General features: G+C 35.8%; 1 protein-coding gene across 20 annotated transcripts in view; it reads left to right on the top strand.

The window, feature by feature from the left end:
• Nucleotides 1–15665, top strand: part of RALGAPA1 (Ral GTPase activating protein catalytic alpha subunit 1) — a 142416-nt gene that overhangs the window by 46954 nt on the left and 79797 nt on the right. For 10 of the 20 annotated variants that reach the window (XM_029964207.1, XM_029964206.1, XM_029964203.1 and 7 more), the window contains 9 exons: nt 496–2070; nt 3987–4111; nt 6236–6452; nt 7599–7775; nt 11224–11376; nt 12865–13058; nt 13183–13281; nt 13394–13549; nt 14996–15124. In XM_029964207.1, the coding sequence (XP_029820067.1) occupies nt 496–2070; nt 3987–4111; nt 6236–6452; nt 7599–7775; nt 11224–11376; nt 12865–13058; nt 13183–13281; nt 13394–13549; nt 14996–15124 (2825 nt within the window). The remainder of the gene's footprint in view (nt 1–495; nt 2071–3986; nt 4112–6235; nt 6453–7598; nt 7776–11223; nt 11377–12864; nt 13059–13182; nt 13282–13393; nt 13550–14995; nt 15125–15665) is intronic. The other 10 variants (XM_029964218.1, XM_029964215.1, XM_029964222.1 and 7 more) reach the window with 4 other exon arrangements.

Raw genomic sequence — 15665 nt, 5'->3', positions numbered from 1 at the left:
GTAATAGTTTACCACTTCAGTAGACAATCCTAATTTTCAAAAAAACTTGCTTGTTCTCTTTGGAGTTGCCCATTTTTCTGAAGATGTAAATTCTGCAAAGGGAGTACTACTGTTAAGCTAATTTGTATTCCGGTAACCATTTCCTCAACAAGCCAGCTGGAATAAGATTGGTTGAATTATTGAACTTATTGGCACAGCTCTAGCTTTAACTGTATTTCCAAACGTTCCATGATCTCACTGTTTGTTTTCATGCATGTTAACATTTAAAACTGTGTTCTGATGGTCTAACTCATTTATATTACATTCTGTACTGGATATTATGTGCGTGTGCTTTTAACACTCTAGTATTGGAAAAAATATTTTTGTTGTATCTAAGAAAAAACAAGGCTCTGGACTTTACTGGCTCTTAAAGTCACGTAATTATGATGTAGTGGTAAATATATATTGTCTCTCTATGTAAATTTTTGTGCATGTTACATATACTTTTTTCTACAGACATTGATGATGCTCAAATTCTTCCACGTCCACCTCGAGTCAGACATTTTTCACAGAGTGAGGATGCTCCAAGTGAAGTTTTTGGTGCATTAAATGAGGAACAGCCACTGCCACGAAGCAGCAGCACCTCTGACATCCTGGAACCTTTCGCAGTTGAGCGAGCCAAAGGTGCAGTTCCTGTCATTGACAGTTCATCCCATCATGCTCCAAGCTTACAGAGTTCCACTGAGACCTCTTCAATGCATAGATCCACTGAAAGCCATATCACTGATACAAATAGCAGAGAGTCCTCCTTGGAAGTTGGGGATAGTATTTATGACCATCTTTGTCATTTAATAGGGCCGGTAGAATTTGCAAACACTGCCTTTGAACAAAGCCAATATGTTGACCTTGAAGGTGAAGATGATCTCCTTTCCTCTCTGAGAGAATATCTTAAAGAAAAAGAAGAACTTTGCGGTAACTTTGAGATAGATAAATGTAAGGCTTCTGCTCATGACGTTGATACATCAGTAAATAGGAATGATAGATTACCACTGGACGGATTAGAAAATAGAGATCAGACTGGGCGATGCACAAATAGCATCACTGTTACAGAAAGAGACGATAACACAGAGCTGCACCTAGAACAAAACCCAAGTGGCTTTATAAGTAATATTGCACCTAGTCAAGTAGACTTCTTTACAGGAAATCAAGCGCTCAATCAAGCCAGACAGTTAGATATAAATAAACAGTATGAAAGTGTATTTGATCATGGGTCAAGTAGTCCCAACAGCAAAGAAGGGAAGAGATACCTGTACAGGCAAGCAGCCACTGAAGCTGATGTAGATTTAGTTGCGGAAGCAGTGGTAGGTGAAAAGCATAGAAGTGCCCAGTTTAATGAAAAGCTGACCAACTCACGTATTGTCCACGCAAAGAAAATTCTTCCTAAAGCACAAGTTGACCCTCAAATGCCTTACGTCACAGGCACGAGCAAACTGGCACCAACTAAAAGAAGTATATCTGAAACTGTAACTCATAGGGCCAAAATCATGAAAATAACGACTAAAAAAAGAAATAGCGTTCATGTTACTTTTAGACCATCTACAGAATCGGTTCAATTTTACAATCCTCTTGAGAGCAAAGAGGCTGCTTGGAAAGCAAGACTTCGTAAACTTGGCGGCTTCAGTAGTAGCAGTAGTGGTAGCGGTAGCAGCAACAGCAGTACCAGTACAAGCACCAGCTCATCAACTGCCACAGAGCTGGTTAGACCTGGAATATATAGACATCTAGATGCAATTAATGCTGCTTCAGCTGGCAGCAAGCAAATTAAAGAATCTACAGAAACTCAAGCAGCTGTGTTGCAGAAAGAAAGTATTACAGTTAGTCAGTTCCATAATCGTAGTGCCTTTAGGGCACCAGGTCAGGAGTCGGCACAACAGCAGGGCTCCCTGGGTGGTGTTTATAAAACTGTTGTACATGCTCTTTCGAAGCCGAAGGCAAATGTTTCCCCACAGAGGCAGAACAGAATGCCAGCAGAGGCTCCACTGAGGGATCTGTACAGTCATGTAATGGGCTATTTTGGAAGGAAAGCTGCAGGTGAGCACTAACAGTGTGCAGAGCGCAAAAGGAGAAAGGCAACACCAGTTTGGCTTAATGCAACTGAAGCAAGCTCTGATAAGCAATCAAAAGGCTTTGGGATGATCACTGCTTTCCCTGTTTGGTTATGCATGCGCCTACAGCCAGCTGATTTTTCTCCCAGCATAAGTTACATTTACATACTTTAAATTACTAATTTTTCTTTTCAAGATATTTAGTTGAACCTCTTTGCTGCTGAAGACCATCAGTTTAGGGAAGAGGAAGAGACAGTAAATGACCTAATAAAGGACTGAGCCTTGAGACTTCTGAATTTTCATCTATCATGCAGAGCCTTAAAATTCAGCCTACTGTATGATTGGCATATGCATATTTTATCAGAATATGCTATTCCACACCGAGTGTAGTTTACTTATCTGAAGGACCTGGCTCTCAACCAGCTAGGTTGAAATGATTGTATTTCTGGTTCATTTAGTGTGTTTTCTTCTTCCCCCCCATCCTCTTCCTCCTTTTCCTCCTCCAAAACAAAAAAAAACCCATCAAATTTACATTTGGAGGTCAGTTTAGATAATTTTTTAAAAATAGTGTGAAACAACAGTCAGCTACTAGTGGAATGATTTCATTACAACAGTTCTCTGAGTCTAATCATAAGGTTTTGTTTGAGTCTTTTTCAAAACATGACATAGGCCTTCCTATATTCATTCATCAAAATGGCTGCAGTTACATCTTGGCAACATCTTTCATTGCTTTCTTTTTCTCTTGGAATCATGGATGTTCATGAAGGTCTCATGATAGTCTTTCTCCTGCTAACTGTGAGACCTCTGTGAACTGGTCAAAAACAAAGGCTGTCGCTCTAATATCCATTGTCTTAGTTCACATAACCTTAAATGAACAATAAATTAACTTTCAGCAGTAATGCAGGTTTTCTTTTTTTCCCGTTGTTATGTTGGCATGATTAACAGAGGATTCTGCAATGCATCCTGCATTGAGATGTTAATGCCACCTGAGGGCAGTCTCTGTAAGCACAGCACCCGAGCGTTACTGTCATGGGTCTCGCAAAAACGATTTGCTGCTCCGCAAAATCTGTACTTCTGAAAAAGAGATATCTAGGAAACACCAATTTTAGAAGTACCTGTTATTTGAAATTTGTAACATTTAACAGAGCCTCGTTGTTAGAATAAACTACACCGTGGTCTCAAGAGAGATGACGCTGAGGGGAAAAATTATTATAAAAAGAACATGAACTGGAATAACTTGAAGACTTTAAAGGTGAATATCATGAAGTCAGGTGTAACAGCCACAGTTAAATATGAACAGTGTAGTTATATCAAAAATGTAACACTGATAAATGAGTGAACTTAATTAGTTGTTCATAACCATTGATCATCCAGAGTTAGAATTTTCATTCCACGTCCTAGCATGTAATTTTATTACGTAATGTTTTCTTTGCACTATTTATACTAACTGTATGCAGTGCCACATTGCCGTTTATCATTAGTATATGTTACAACCTAGTTTACTTTTTCCACTACGTTGCTTTTCATTAAGAATGCAATGAAGAAGAAGCCTGTAGGAATCATATAAATTTTTTAGGATTTGTTACTTGTGATATGGAGGAAGAACATACGCTTTATCCTTAAAGCAAGCATTAACAACTTTGAGTAGTGCTTACCTATAAGCTTCCTGCTCTTGAAGGTGGAACTGGAAATCAACTAACCCCTGCTTAGTGGGAAGAAGAAGCCGTACTAATTCTGAAAGTAGAGTCTGCTTTAAAAGAGGGACATTCTTAAAATGCATGTTCGGCAATTTTGATTTTTTTTTTATTTCTGTTAATTAGCAGGTTTTTTCATTTGTTGCATTTTGTTTTGAAAATGCCTTGATGCATTCTTTACTATAAATGGTTGTTCATTTGCTTTTAGCTAATAGAGAGGACATGAATCAAAAGCTGCACCCTATTGATAGTGATATTGGCAGTAGCAATACAAATGTTCCTGACCTCATGGATGAATTTATAGCTGAGAGACTCCGCAGTGGTAGTGCACTGGTAAGCGTTTAAACTTGCTACATTTCAATACTTATGTCTGCATATATGTGCGAGCTTGCCAATGACATTATAAATCAGTTCACTAAAATGTATTTCTCTGGCTTTTATGAATCAGCATTAAGAATACTGCTTAATTATTCCTTGTCTTTGAGATAGATTCATGCCATTTTTTACCATTTGTGTTTTCATATCTTTTAAATCTTCATTGTGGAAGCAATGCAGAAGTTACTGTCAGGTGAATAGTCTCATTGAATTGAACCTGTAAAGATCTCTGTACATGGACACTTTCAGAATAATAGTTTCTATGTAAATTTGCAGTCCTCAGGGTGGTATGTAGTTAAGTATCATGCTGTAGTACAGTACTGTTCTCTACAGGTATAGTCAATGCATCAGACTAAAAAACTGCTCCAGTGTATGTTTTTTTTAAATTTTTTTTTATGGCACTTCCAACTGTTGAATAATATCTTGTAAGTAGTGTATTGGTAGTCGAACCAGCTTTTCATATGTTTTCTTCCTGTGCTTTTCCGGAAGTGTCATGTTGTTTGGAATGTCATTCATAATGAGAAATTTTAATCAATTTTAAGTCAAGAATTTCTGGTTACTGTTGAATGCTTGCAGAATGAGACAACTCAGTTGAAGAGATAAGTACTTGTTAACTAGCAACAAAAGGGAAAATTAAAACAAAAGTTGCAAATGAAGAACAGAATGGGCAACAATTTAAATACAGTGTTTCAAAATTGTTTAATCCTTTTTTCTGATTAGATGTTTTGAAGAAGGTCATTTCCTATAGAAAGTTGTCAATAAGGAGTTGCTAATAAGGGGCAGAAGAAGATTTCTGCAAGTGATTAAAATTGTTTATTTATCATCATCTTGTATAAATGGCAAGAGAGGATCTATAGAGTTTATCTATATGTATTCTTTTTTCTCTTTTGTACTGAACTCATGTTTATGAAACTTGATTATTGGTGCAAAGTATTCTTGTTAATAAGTCTTGAATTACAACACAGAATGCTAACTTGAAGTCTATAAAAAAGGTTAACTTAGTCTGCAAATTAATAAAACAGATATCATCACAGCTGGCCCAGAAGAAGAGAGAAAAGGAGAGAATACTATTTGTTTTGAGAATTGATACTTTCCTTACATAGCAGAAAAGAGTCAAGATAAGTTTGAGTACTACTCTGACACTGCCATTCATTTTTATAATTAGCAATAGATATGCCTTCTTAAAACAGTACACAAGTTATTAAGATTAGTTTTAGGTTGCTGTATATATTGAATGCTAAAACCTTATCACAAAAAGCTTGTCAGTCTGAGTTAATCTCTAATCAGTAGTAGGATAGTAAAAGAATGCAGAAGTGATTGGGCCTAGTGTAAAAGGAACGCATCATTAGTCTCACAATGCATAAAGATTTCAAGCTATTTCATAAAATGGCTTTTCTACTTTTGTCTCTCTTCCCTCTCAAGCAAACAGTCCTATCTGTGGAAAAATATGCCCTAAAGAAAGACCTCAGATAGACCACCACCTTACTTGTATATGAGCAAATCTGCATGCCTTATTTCTGCTATATGTGGTCTTTGGTGTCCAAACTAGTATGAGAGTTGAGGTTTAATCATAGGGAGATTAACGCATGAACTAGTAATTTCATTTGCTGGTTGTATAAATTAAATTTTTGCTTTTAGCATGGTAGCCTATAGGCCAGAAAAGGCAATATTGCTTGACATTTTTTTCTGCTTGTGCCTGAAACCAAGGTTAACAGGTTTTCTTTAGTAATTTAGATGTAGTATACTTTTTTACTATTTTACTCTTTCAAGTCTTACCTATAATGTGTGTGGCCCATGCTAGTCTGAAATTTAGCCTTTTATGATATATGTCCAAAAATTCATTGTGCAAATAAAATTTGTATTTATGAAATTCTCTGACTGCATGAACTCTTCAGTTGCTGCTGCCTGTCTGGGGCTTTGGAAAGCTTTAGCTATAAATTTAGTATGATGACAATTTCTGGTTTAGGTACTTAAGAGCTATTTGTTACATTCTGACTTCAGCAAATGTGGGATTGCTTTTTCCAGTTGATGTAAATAAGCCATCCAAAATTGTAAGATAGTTTATGTCTCTTCAATGTGTAGAATGTGACAAGAAGAGGAAGCAGTCCTGGGAGCCTGGAAGTTCCTAAAGACCTTCCTGATATACTGAACAAGCAGAACCAAATGCGTCCTGTAGATGACCCAGGCGTACCTTCCGAGTGGACATCACCTGCCAGTGCGGGCAGCAGTGACCTCATCAGTTCAGACAGTCACTCTGACTCCTTCAGCGCCTTCCAGTATGATGGCCGCAAATTTGAAAGCAAGTATATTTTTCCAAAAGTAATAGCATTTTTTTATTAATTGATTACAAATTCCCTTTTTTTTTTTTCCTGGTAAAGTTGTGTGCCAGCAATTTTCTGTAGAGAGAGATTAACTTGCTAATGATTTCAAAATAATGCAGCAAGAAGAGGCTACTGTGGTTTTAGTATATTAAAAAAGAGAGCAGTGGAATACTACTTTTCAAAATAATACTCGTGTGCAAAAAGCAGAACAACACTAAACAGAAGTTAGAAAGCAATATTGTCTTTTCCCTGGAGTGCATCCATCTATTTTGCACAAAATATCAAAATTAAAGGTTACTTACTTATTTTGGAAGTGTTTTTAATTCTTTTGAAAACACTTAGGCAAAACTAAAAGAAGGGCTTCTGATATTTTTACAGTGACCTTTGTGTAGCTATAGATTAATCAAGATACTAAGTGTATTATCATGGTTAAATTAGTAAACTTTGTAAAAATTAATGTACTTTGTGTAATAACATAATGCTTTTCATTCATTTTGTTTATCCATTCCCACCCTTGTTGAACAGAAGGGGTCATTATGGTTGCTAGGAATTATGACTTCATATATTACATAAGATAAAAATAATGTTTATATGATAAAATTTATTGAAGAAATTGCAATTTTTATATATGTTGCTATTATGCAACTACATAATGGTATTTAAGCCTACATTTCAGCATTACACTTTTCTTTAGTGCTGAAAATAACATTTGTTAGAGTATCATTTGTCATAATATTTTTAGTTTAGTGATTTTACAACAAACTTGAATATTTCTTCCAGCTTGTAAATTTTGCAAATAAATTCCTTAATATATGAGTCCATTATTTTTACTTTATTTGCATGTAGGTGCCCTTACAACAACCAAGCAGAATACAAGACATAAAGCAGGAATGTCTTCTGGAGACGTTAAGTCACGGGTTCAATCTTACAGGAAAGAGATTATTCAAAGTAGAGAATTATTTTGTGCTGTTACATTTTATGTAAATTTTGCAACAGTGCATTAGTAGCATAGAAGATACACATACAACATTTCCATGGAGGAGTTTGGAGATCCTGGGCCTCTGAGTTTTTTTCGTTTCAGTGCTATTTGAAGGTTCTAAGTTAATACAGTGTTTTCCTCACAGATTTCAGCTTTGGCCCTGAGGCAGGGACACCAGCTTCTACTGACGTTGATGCAGTTTCAGGACAGCAGCAGAGTGCTGAGGAGCAAGAACTGGCCAGTCTAACTACACTCCACATAGATTCAGAAACAAGTAGTCTCAATCAGCAACCATTGTCTGCTGAAGCTGCGACTATTACTGGTAAAGTAGATTAAAAAAAAGAGCTCTAAAAAAAAAAGTGCATTTATTTCTGAAATTTTTCACCCATCCTGAAGAATGCAAATTCCAACTTCTACATGAATCTGTGTTCTTTTTAAGATGTTTATTTCAATTATTTTTGACTGCTATTGAAAAGTAATGTGTGAAATAACATAAGTTGAAAACCTTTGTCTGACTTAGTTACCCCTAGGATCTTTAGCTTGTTCCTAAATGTATTTTTAAACCCTTCATGACAAAATCTATACAATTACCGAGGAGAAACTTGTACCACATTATGTATGCTAGATCTCTTACAAGAGTCCTTCTATTACTGGTGGTTAAATAACTGATTTTCAGGAAAAGCTTTTTCTTTGGAAGGCTTTGACAGTGCTCTTTCAAACCAGTGTATCACTCTGAAGTATCATGGGATTCTTTTGTATACATCCATCTTAATGTCTCTTTATATTGTCTGTAAAATGTTATTTTGCCATGTAACATCACTTCCATTGGTATAACTTAGAAATTATTTTTATTTTAGTACTTTACTTATTGTTTTCATGAAAAAGTAAGCCTGTAAGGAAGGAGTGTTTAACAGCTTCAGTTGGTGAGGTCAATGCTCCACCAGTTTATTTTGCAGCTGTTTCTTGAGAGAGTGAGAGAGAGAATTATAGAGTAACAACCACCAAGTGATGCAGTTAACCCTGTCTGAATGGGCTTCTGTCTCAGAGACAATCCCTCTCTATGAGGAGGATTTTGAAGATTGGTCTCTTCCCAGGTTTTGTAAATCCAAACTAAAGATGTCCATAGTCATTTGCATACTCCTTGTTCCATGACTGTTACACACTACCATTCGTGTTATAACCCTAGCTGTAACAAGTAGAAAGTTCCAACAGGAAGTACCAATTTATCTGTGAAAGCTTGTACCTACATACAGTACTTTGTTCTCTGTGAGAAATCAAACTCTGCATTTTCAGAGATATGGAAAGACCTCTTTACTTCCCCCCGCAGTTTTCACTTTTTAGAAGTGCCTTTCTGGTGAAAGAAGCATGGTATTAGCTTTCATGGACATTGTTGTTCGGCTCGTTCAACTTTGTTCAGCTTGACTTTTGTCCTCTTCATTTTCCTCTTTACTGTGTTCTTGTTGAAAGTCCTTGCTGAAGATCTGTTCTTTTTCTGTTTGTTTGTATGTGTTTGTAAGTTGATTATTTCATTACTGTTTGGTATTTTTGTCCAAGTTTGCACTATAATTGAATTGATAAGATTGCAATTAATGACTGAGTTGTCCATTGAGAAATTCTGTGGTTGTCTCTTCTTGCTTGGACTACTGTTTTAGAGAGGCAACTTTTGTGTGTCATGTGCATTTAGCTGGGTTTCCTGAGGAATACTTATGCAATACTTATGCAATTCTCTGACTGTTCCACGCACCCAAGGATATTGGAGCCCATTGTCTAATTTCTGCTAAATTGACATAGAAAAAACCAGAAGGCTATTATTTTCTTTGATGTTTTATGAAAGACAGGCAGCTATCTAGTGAAAATTGCATGTATGCAGAGTCCCATGAGAGGGAAACCGCAACATGAACTTCACTATATTAGATGCCATGAAATCAATGCAGAAACTCAACCTCAAAACACACGCATAAGAAACAAGTTTTCAGTGGTTTTGCTGATCAGAAAACTACTCCTTGCAAATAGTTTTATTTTGAAGGTTTTTGGAAGGAAAAATTCTTTTTGGTATATGAACATTATTTCATATTCTTAGTAAATGAGAGTTTACCATTGACTGCTGTTTGCCAGTCCTAGAACAAGTTGAACGCCTGGTAGTCTCGGTCCAATTTAGATCCTTATATGCCGAAGTATCTTTTAGTGACAGTCTCCTGTAGTTCCACAAATTTTTCATAATTATTTCTGTCCATTCTCTTCCATCATATAAAGATCTCTTTCCCTCCTTCCTCTGCTCCCTCCCTGCCTTCTCTGCCTGTTCATTCTTTCCATCTCATTCCCTTTCCTTCCCTTTCTATCTCAGTCTCCCTCACTTTCTCTCCTCCCCATCGTTCTTTCTTGCTCCTTCTCTTGAACTACTTTCATCTGTCCCCAGCTAATGAGCAGAATGGAAATGAAGTAAGAAAAGGTTTCTTTGAACATCTTTTAAGGGTGTATCTTACCTTATCTTTGTAAGCGTGTGGAAAACAAGTACTCAGTAGCAAGAGGGTATCATCATTACCTGTTGTGTGAAGCAGTAATCTGTGTGCAAAGCAGTAGTGCCCCTCTCTCCTGCATAGAGATGTTGATTTAAATTGATGGTAAAAGCTTCATTGCCTTGGTCATTTAAAGGAGATGGAGACCTTTGCAGTTTAACGATGTAATTGAGATTGTTTACTGCAATTTTGGTTTTGATAACACTGACATTTTCTGTCTAGTTCTTTAAACAATTTGTTCTCTTTACAAAAAAGAACACTTTTCTCAAGTGAGAAGTATTCTCAATTAATCTCACAATAATTTGGAAAAATTACTGTTTTAAAAGACTTACTTATTCATTACTGTCCCTAAAGTTCAGTTTATCTCTAATACTGAATTTCACATATAGCGATTTTGGGTCCCAGTTACATTTATCTGAGAGTTAAAGTTAATAGGTTTGAATTCTTCCATTTTAACATGTGCTGATGTGTAGGAAAGTCTGGGTGAATATCTGTTCTTTTTTTGTCCGCCACATGACTGTTCTGGCTGAACTCAGCTTTTTATAATAAGCTTTAGACAAATTCAGGATGTGAAATGTAAGATAGTGCAAAAGAAAAATACAAGTACCTGCTCCCTCTCCACAGATAAGAGTAGTAGAGACCACATAGTTGTCTATAGAGGTAGCTCGGAGATGATCACAGAAAAATGCCTTTACAGCACTGCCATTCAGACACTTTTGATTTCCTGTCTTAGAAGAAGTAAACCTCCTCCAACTATACAGAACCTTCCCTTCATACAGATTTTCTCAGCCCAATCAGCAGATAAACATCAAAGATTATCAGTTACTGGTTTGAGTTTTTATTTATAAATAAACTTGCATGCATCAGTAAACCTGGAAAAGCATTTGTTCCAGGAAAATTTTTGCTTAAACATTTTGCTGGAGAGAAATTTAGGTGAGAATGTGATGAGAAATTCAGCTGCTTCAAAATGCTGAAATTCCTGCAGAACAAACACATTTAAAATTATTTGGACCTAAAATAGAGGTATGTTAATCCTCTAATTACCGAACTGATTTCGATGTTCATCTCTCAGCTTTCCTGCATGTAGTTTGTTTTCTTTCAGAGCACCATTCACAGGGAGATCTTCTTACTGTTTTTATATTTGATACATAAAAGCAGCTCAGTTTTCTGTTATTGCCGTGTTTAGACAACATTTCAGTAGCTCAAGAAAATGGAAAAGGCTTTTAAGGTAACTGTTAAAAATTGCATTTACAGGCTCTGAAAGTGCTTCTCCAATCCAATCTGCTCTTGGATCCCGATCACAGACACCCTCTCCTGCCACTCTTCATGCAGATCATATTGAGCAGAAGGATCTGCAGCTGGATGAGAAGCTCCACCACTCTGTTTTACAGACGCCAGATGACCTAGGCAATATCTGGAATAAAAAATACAAACCTGTTCTTTCTTTCTTTCTAGTGCAATATAGAGAAGTAGTATATGTGACTTAATATCACAGCAGTTGTAAACAATCCTGTACAAAGCTATTTCATCTGCACTTAAAAAATATTTAATTTCAGTGATTTCTTTTAAAAGCAAAGAAAGACCTTTTGCATTTTATCCTGCATTTCATTAGAATTATTAGATGTGGATTAATAGTCCACACATTTATAATTGTTTTAGTTGCTTAGAATTGTGGCAGCTAAATCTAGTGTGTGGCCCTGCCATGGATTGTTTTATTGATGAACAAATAATAAGACATAATTTTAAAGTAATGTTATCATTTCTTCTTGAAAGTTTGGTTCTTTTCCCTTTCATGTTTAAACAAATTTGTAATTACATCAACTATCTTAGCTGTTGAATTCTGAGATACATTCACTTTGTAAATACGATGTACACGTTTCTCCCATATGTGGTCTCATGGAAATAGAAGAGTGTCTGACATATATTTCAGACCCTTTTCTTTAAGTAGCCTACTGATGAACAGAAATATCCTTTTGCTTTGTACTTTGGAATCTACAGCCTAGAAACGAATTAGAGTCTCTCCACAGTGGTCCCGATGTTCAAAAGATGAGGTTATGTGATTAGGCTGAATTCAGAGTTAAGTTTAATTTGGTTTGCCTGTGGGAGCTATGAAATTTCCAGAATATCCCGGCAAATTCTGTTGCTGAAGTGTTTTGAAAATCCACCTGAGGGGGTGGAAGAAGATTCTGAATGCCTGCTGCTTTAAAACTGTGACTCAATAGCTAGTTTCTTTTGGCTCTTTACATAATTAAGTGTGATCTGAGTAGACGCGAGCCATCATAATCTATTGAAGGTTTCCTTGTATGGACAGTCTAGATCAATCATCTGTGTGGGGAGCTAGGTGAGTGTTAGGCTGTGGTGCTAGGTTACTGAATGTTGCCTCTCCACTGATGTGTTTACTGCTTAAAGGACAGCAGCTAGAGACAGGTTTGCTATCACCTTTCCCTTCAATTTGCAATAAAATACATTCCTAGTAGATTCTAAGGAAAGTAGTCTTTGTGTTTTATTGGGGAAAATGTAAAGTTGAAACATAATTTTACTTGAAAGCAGGCAGGTGAAGTTCCGGAGATTCATTGACTCCAAAGAATGTAAGGCAACACTTAATAAAGGAGAGTGGCCTTACTGGGTCCATCTGATCTGTATTAGAGCTCCAGAAGTGACCTTAAATGTTATTTATGGAAAGAATATAAGAAACAGGACACTTTTTCCTCTACAGAGTTTATAATAGACATAGAATTTAACATATGCAGTGTTGAGGTGGCTGATTGGGTAAAAAATTTCTTACTCTAAAAGCCTGATCTTTTGGTTTTAGGAAGACTATGTATGTAAAAGTTACATCAGAACTTTTCTTTTTCTGGAGTTATATCTCACTATACTTTTTTTCTTCTGTTACAGAAACTAGTGAATTCCCCTCAGAATGTTGCAGTGTGATGGCTGGGGGAACACTTACAGGATGGCATGCAGATGTTGCTACTGTGATGTGGAGGCGAATGCTAGGAATTTTGGGAGATGTCAACAGCATCATGGATCCAGAGATTCATGCCCAGGTTTTTGATTACCTGTGTGAACTGTGGCAGAATCTGGCCAAGGTAAAAGAGCTGAACCTTTTCTCTGACCTGACCTGTTAGGGCAGGATTTTCAAAAGGAAAAAGCCAACACCTTATATACTTCCCTTTAATAATTCTCTTTTTGTTTTGTTTTTAATAATTGCAGATAAGAGACAATCTTGGTATTTCAACAGATAACCTAACTTCACCATGTCCCCCAGTTTTAATTCCACCACTGAGAATTCTAACACCATGGCTATTCAAGGTAAATTTGAGCACTAAACTATGAAACAGAAATGGAAGTTAATGTAGGTGCAGAGGAGTGTTTAATGCAATTTTGAAATTTTTGAACAATAAATATTTTTCTGAAATTGTAGGCAACAATGCTGACTGATAAATACAAACAAGGAAAGCTACATGCTTATAAACTTATTTGTAAGACAATGAAACGAAGACAAGATGTTTCTCCAAACAGGGATTTTTTAACTCATTTCTACAATATAATGCACTGTGGACTTCTTCACGTTGATCAAGTAAGTTTAAGTGTGAAGTTCAAGGTAATATAAATAACTGAAAATAAAATTATTTTCTCAAAAGTACTCGGTGGATTTTCAGCTGAGGAATTTAATGTTTTTTTAAAATAGTTATGCTGTTGATACTTTTCTAAAAAGAAATTTTTGATAAATGGTCTTCATGTCCTTGGTTATAATCAGAAATCCTTTTTTGTAGTCCATTTCAAGCAAATATGAAGGCAGAAAATGTACTTTCTCTTTTGCATTGATTATATGTTACAGATTGAAGTATGCAAGAAAGAGAAGGAAGCAGATCTCTCTAAAGTCTACTGTTCTTACTTGCTCCCTAATGCAATAGTTTAGCTAGTAAATTGTGCTCACTGCATTGTAGGGCTTTGTTTCTACAGCAAGAATAGCAACCAGCAAGCTGAGATGTACTGAGCAGATCTAATCAGTGGGAGGAGATCTTTTTCATAAGTTTTAATATTAACAAGTATGAAAATATTGGATGGCTTAAACACTCTTTTTAAAGCTTTGCATCAGAAGTGTGAAAATGTTGAATTTGAGAACTTCTTTGAGGAGTGGTTATAGGCATAGTGAAATCAAAGGTTCAAACAATCCTATTTTCATTAACTGGGTAAAATAGAATTAGTCCAAAATTATTCCACAGATGGCTATGGATAGGACAGATGTCCAGTTTTTGTCCTCTAAAAACCAGTTTGTGCTGCTTTTCTTGCTGGACAGCAGATCTTCCTATAACATACTGCCATTTAGTTGGATATTACTGCTAGTGAAGAATTATTCAGAGAAAAAAGGGGGGGTTTTTGGCATATCTGTGAACTTGGGATGGTTTTTAATAATTTTATACTTTTCCAGTACTTTTGAAAAGAAATTGCATCACGTACAGAAATTTTTAAAAGTGTTTCACTAAGTCTACAAGAACACAATATGCTGTGTTGAATAACTACATTCAGGCAATCTTATAAAACACTTTATTATCTTTCTTTCTTTATATTTTGGTTCCATATGGATATACGTAAGAGGCTAATATCTTTTTGTCAACTATAGTCAGGTAATACTTATTGGAGAGGATTAAGCATGTTTTTAAGAAGGTATAATAGCTGGTTATCTCACTATATCTCTTTGGTACATACTTAAATGGATAGTTAATCAGTTATAAAAATCTTAAAAGGTAAATGTAAATTAATATGAGATATGAACTATTGTCCAAGATTAAATTGACTATAAAGTATACCACAGTCTGCTTACATTAATATGAGTATACTTAAGGAATTTATCTTTTTGTGCTAACTCTTCACTCAGTAATAAGCATCTTAATGACCACAATGAATTTGATTTCTCACATTTTTACTTTCTACCCTTGATAAATACTTGCCTTTTTTTTCTTCAGTTTTCATCTTGGTTCATGTTGATACTCTTCCTTTTTTCCCCTTTTTCCTCTGCAAGGATATTGTCAATACAATCATTAAGCACTGCTCTCCCCAGTTCTTTTCACTTGGTTTGCCTGGTGCTACCATGCTTATTATGGATTTCATTGTAGCAGCAGGAAGAGTGGCTGCTTCGTCGTTCCTCAATGTAAGTATTCATCAGTTAATTCTCATCTGTGGATGAGTGGGAAGAATTTGAGAGAAAACTGAACAGTATTTCAGCTTGACTGGGGTGTTAACTTGAATCTCAGTATTCAGTGTAACAGTTTTCAAATACAGATAATGTCAGTGATTTATTCTGGAACACTACACATGCAAGTCCTATCCAGAAAATATGTGAAAAATGCAAAAATTACTGTTGAAGCAGAAAATCTTCTTTTACTTCAGAGTTCTCAGAATTGTGACTGCCGTTTTTCTGTGCTTTAGCGTATTTTAAAGTAAATGTCCATTTTGACCAAGATTTCATTTTAAAAGAGTATTTATTCCTCCATGTCTCTGCTATGCAATGACTTTCATGATTAGACTTGAAAACTCAAATCTACTAGTGTTTGCACTATTTGAATGTACTTGTGATATTGTTACTCAGGCAGATTCAGCCTTATATAGTAATACTGATATGATTACCTATGTGCTGTTGACCTTGCATGATTGTACTCTCTCAAAGCTTCCCAATAGTTCCCTCCAACTGT

The sequence above is a fragment of the Manacus vitellinus genome, unplaced genomic scaffold, assembly GCF_001715985.3.
Source record: "Manacus vitellinus isolate BGI_N305 unplaced genomic scaffold, ASM171598v3 scaffold_6_pilon, whole genome shotgun sequence".
Classification (NCBI taxonomy): Eukaryota; Metazoa; Chordata; class Aves; order Passeriformes; family Pipridae; genus Manacus; species Manacus vitellinus.
Note: the sequence above shows the minus strand (reverse complement) of the source record. Positions and strands in the feature narration are given on the sequence as shown.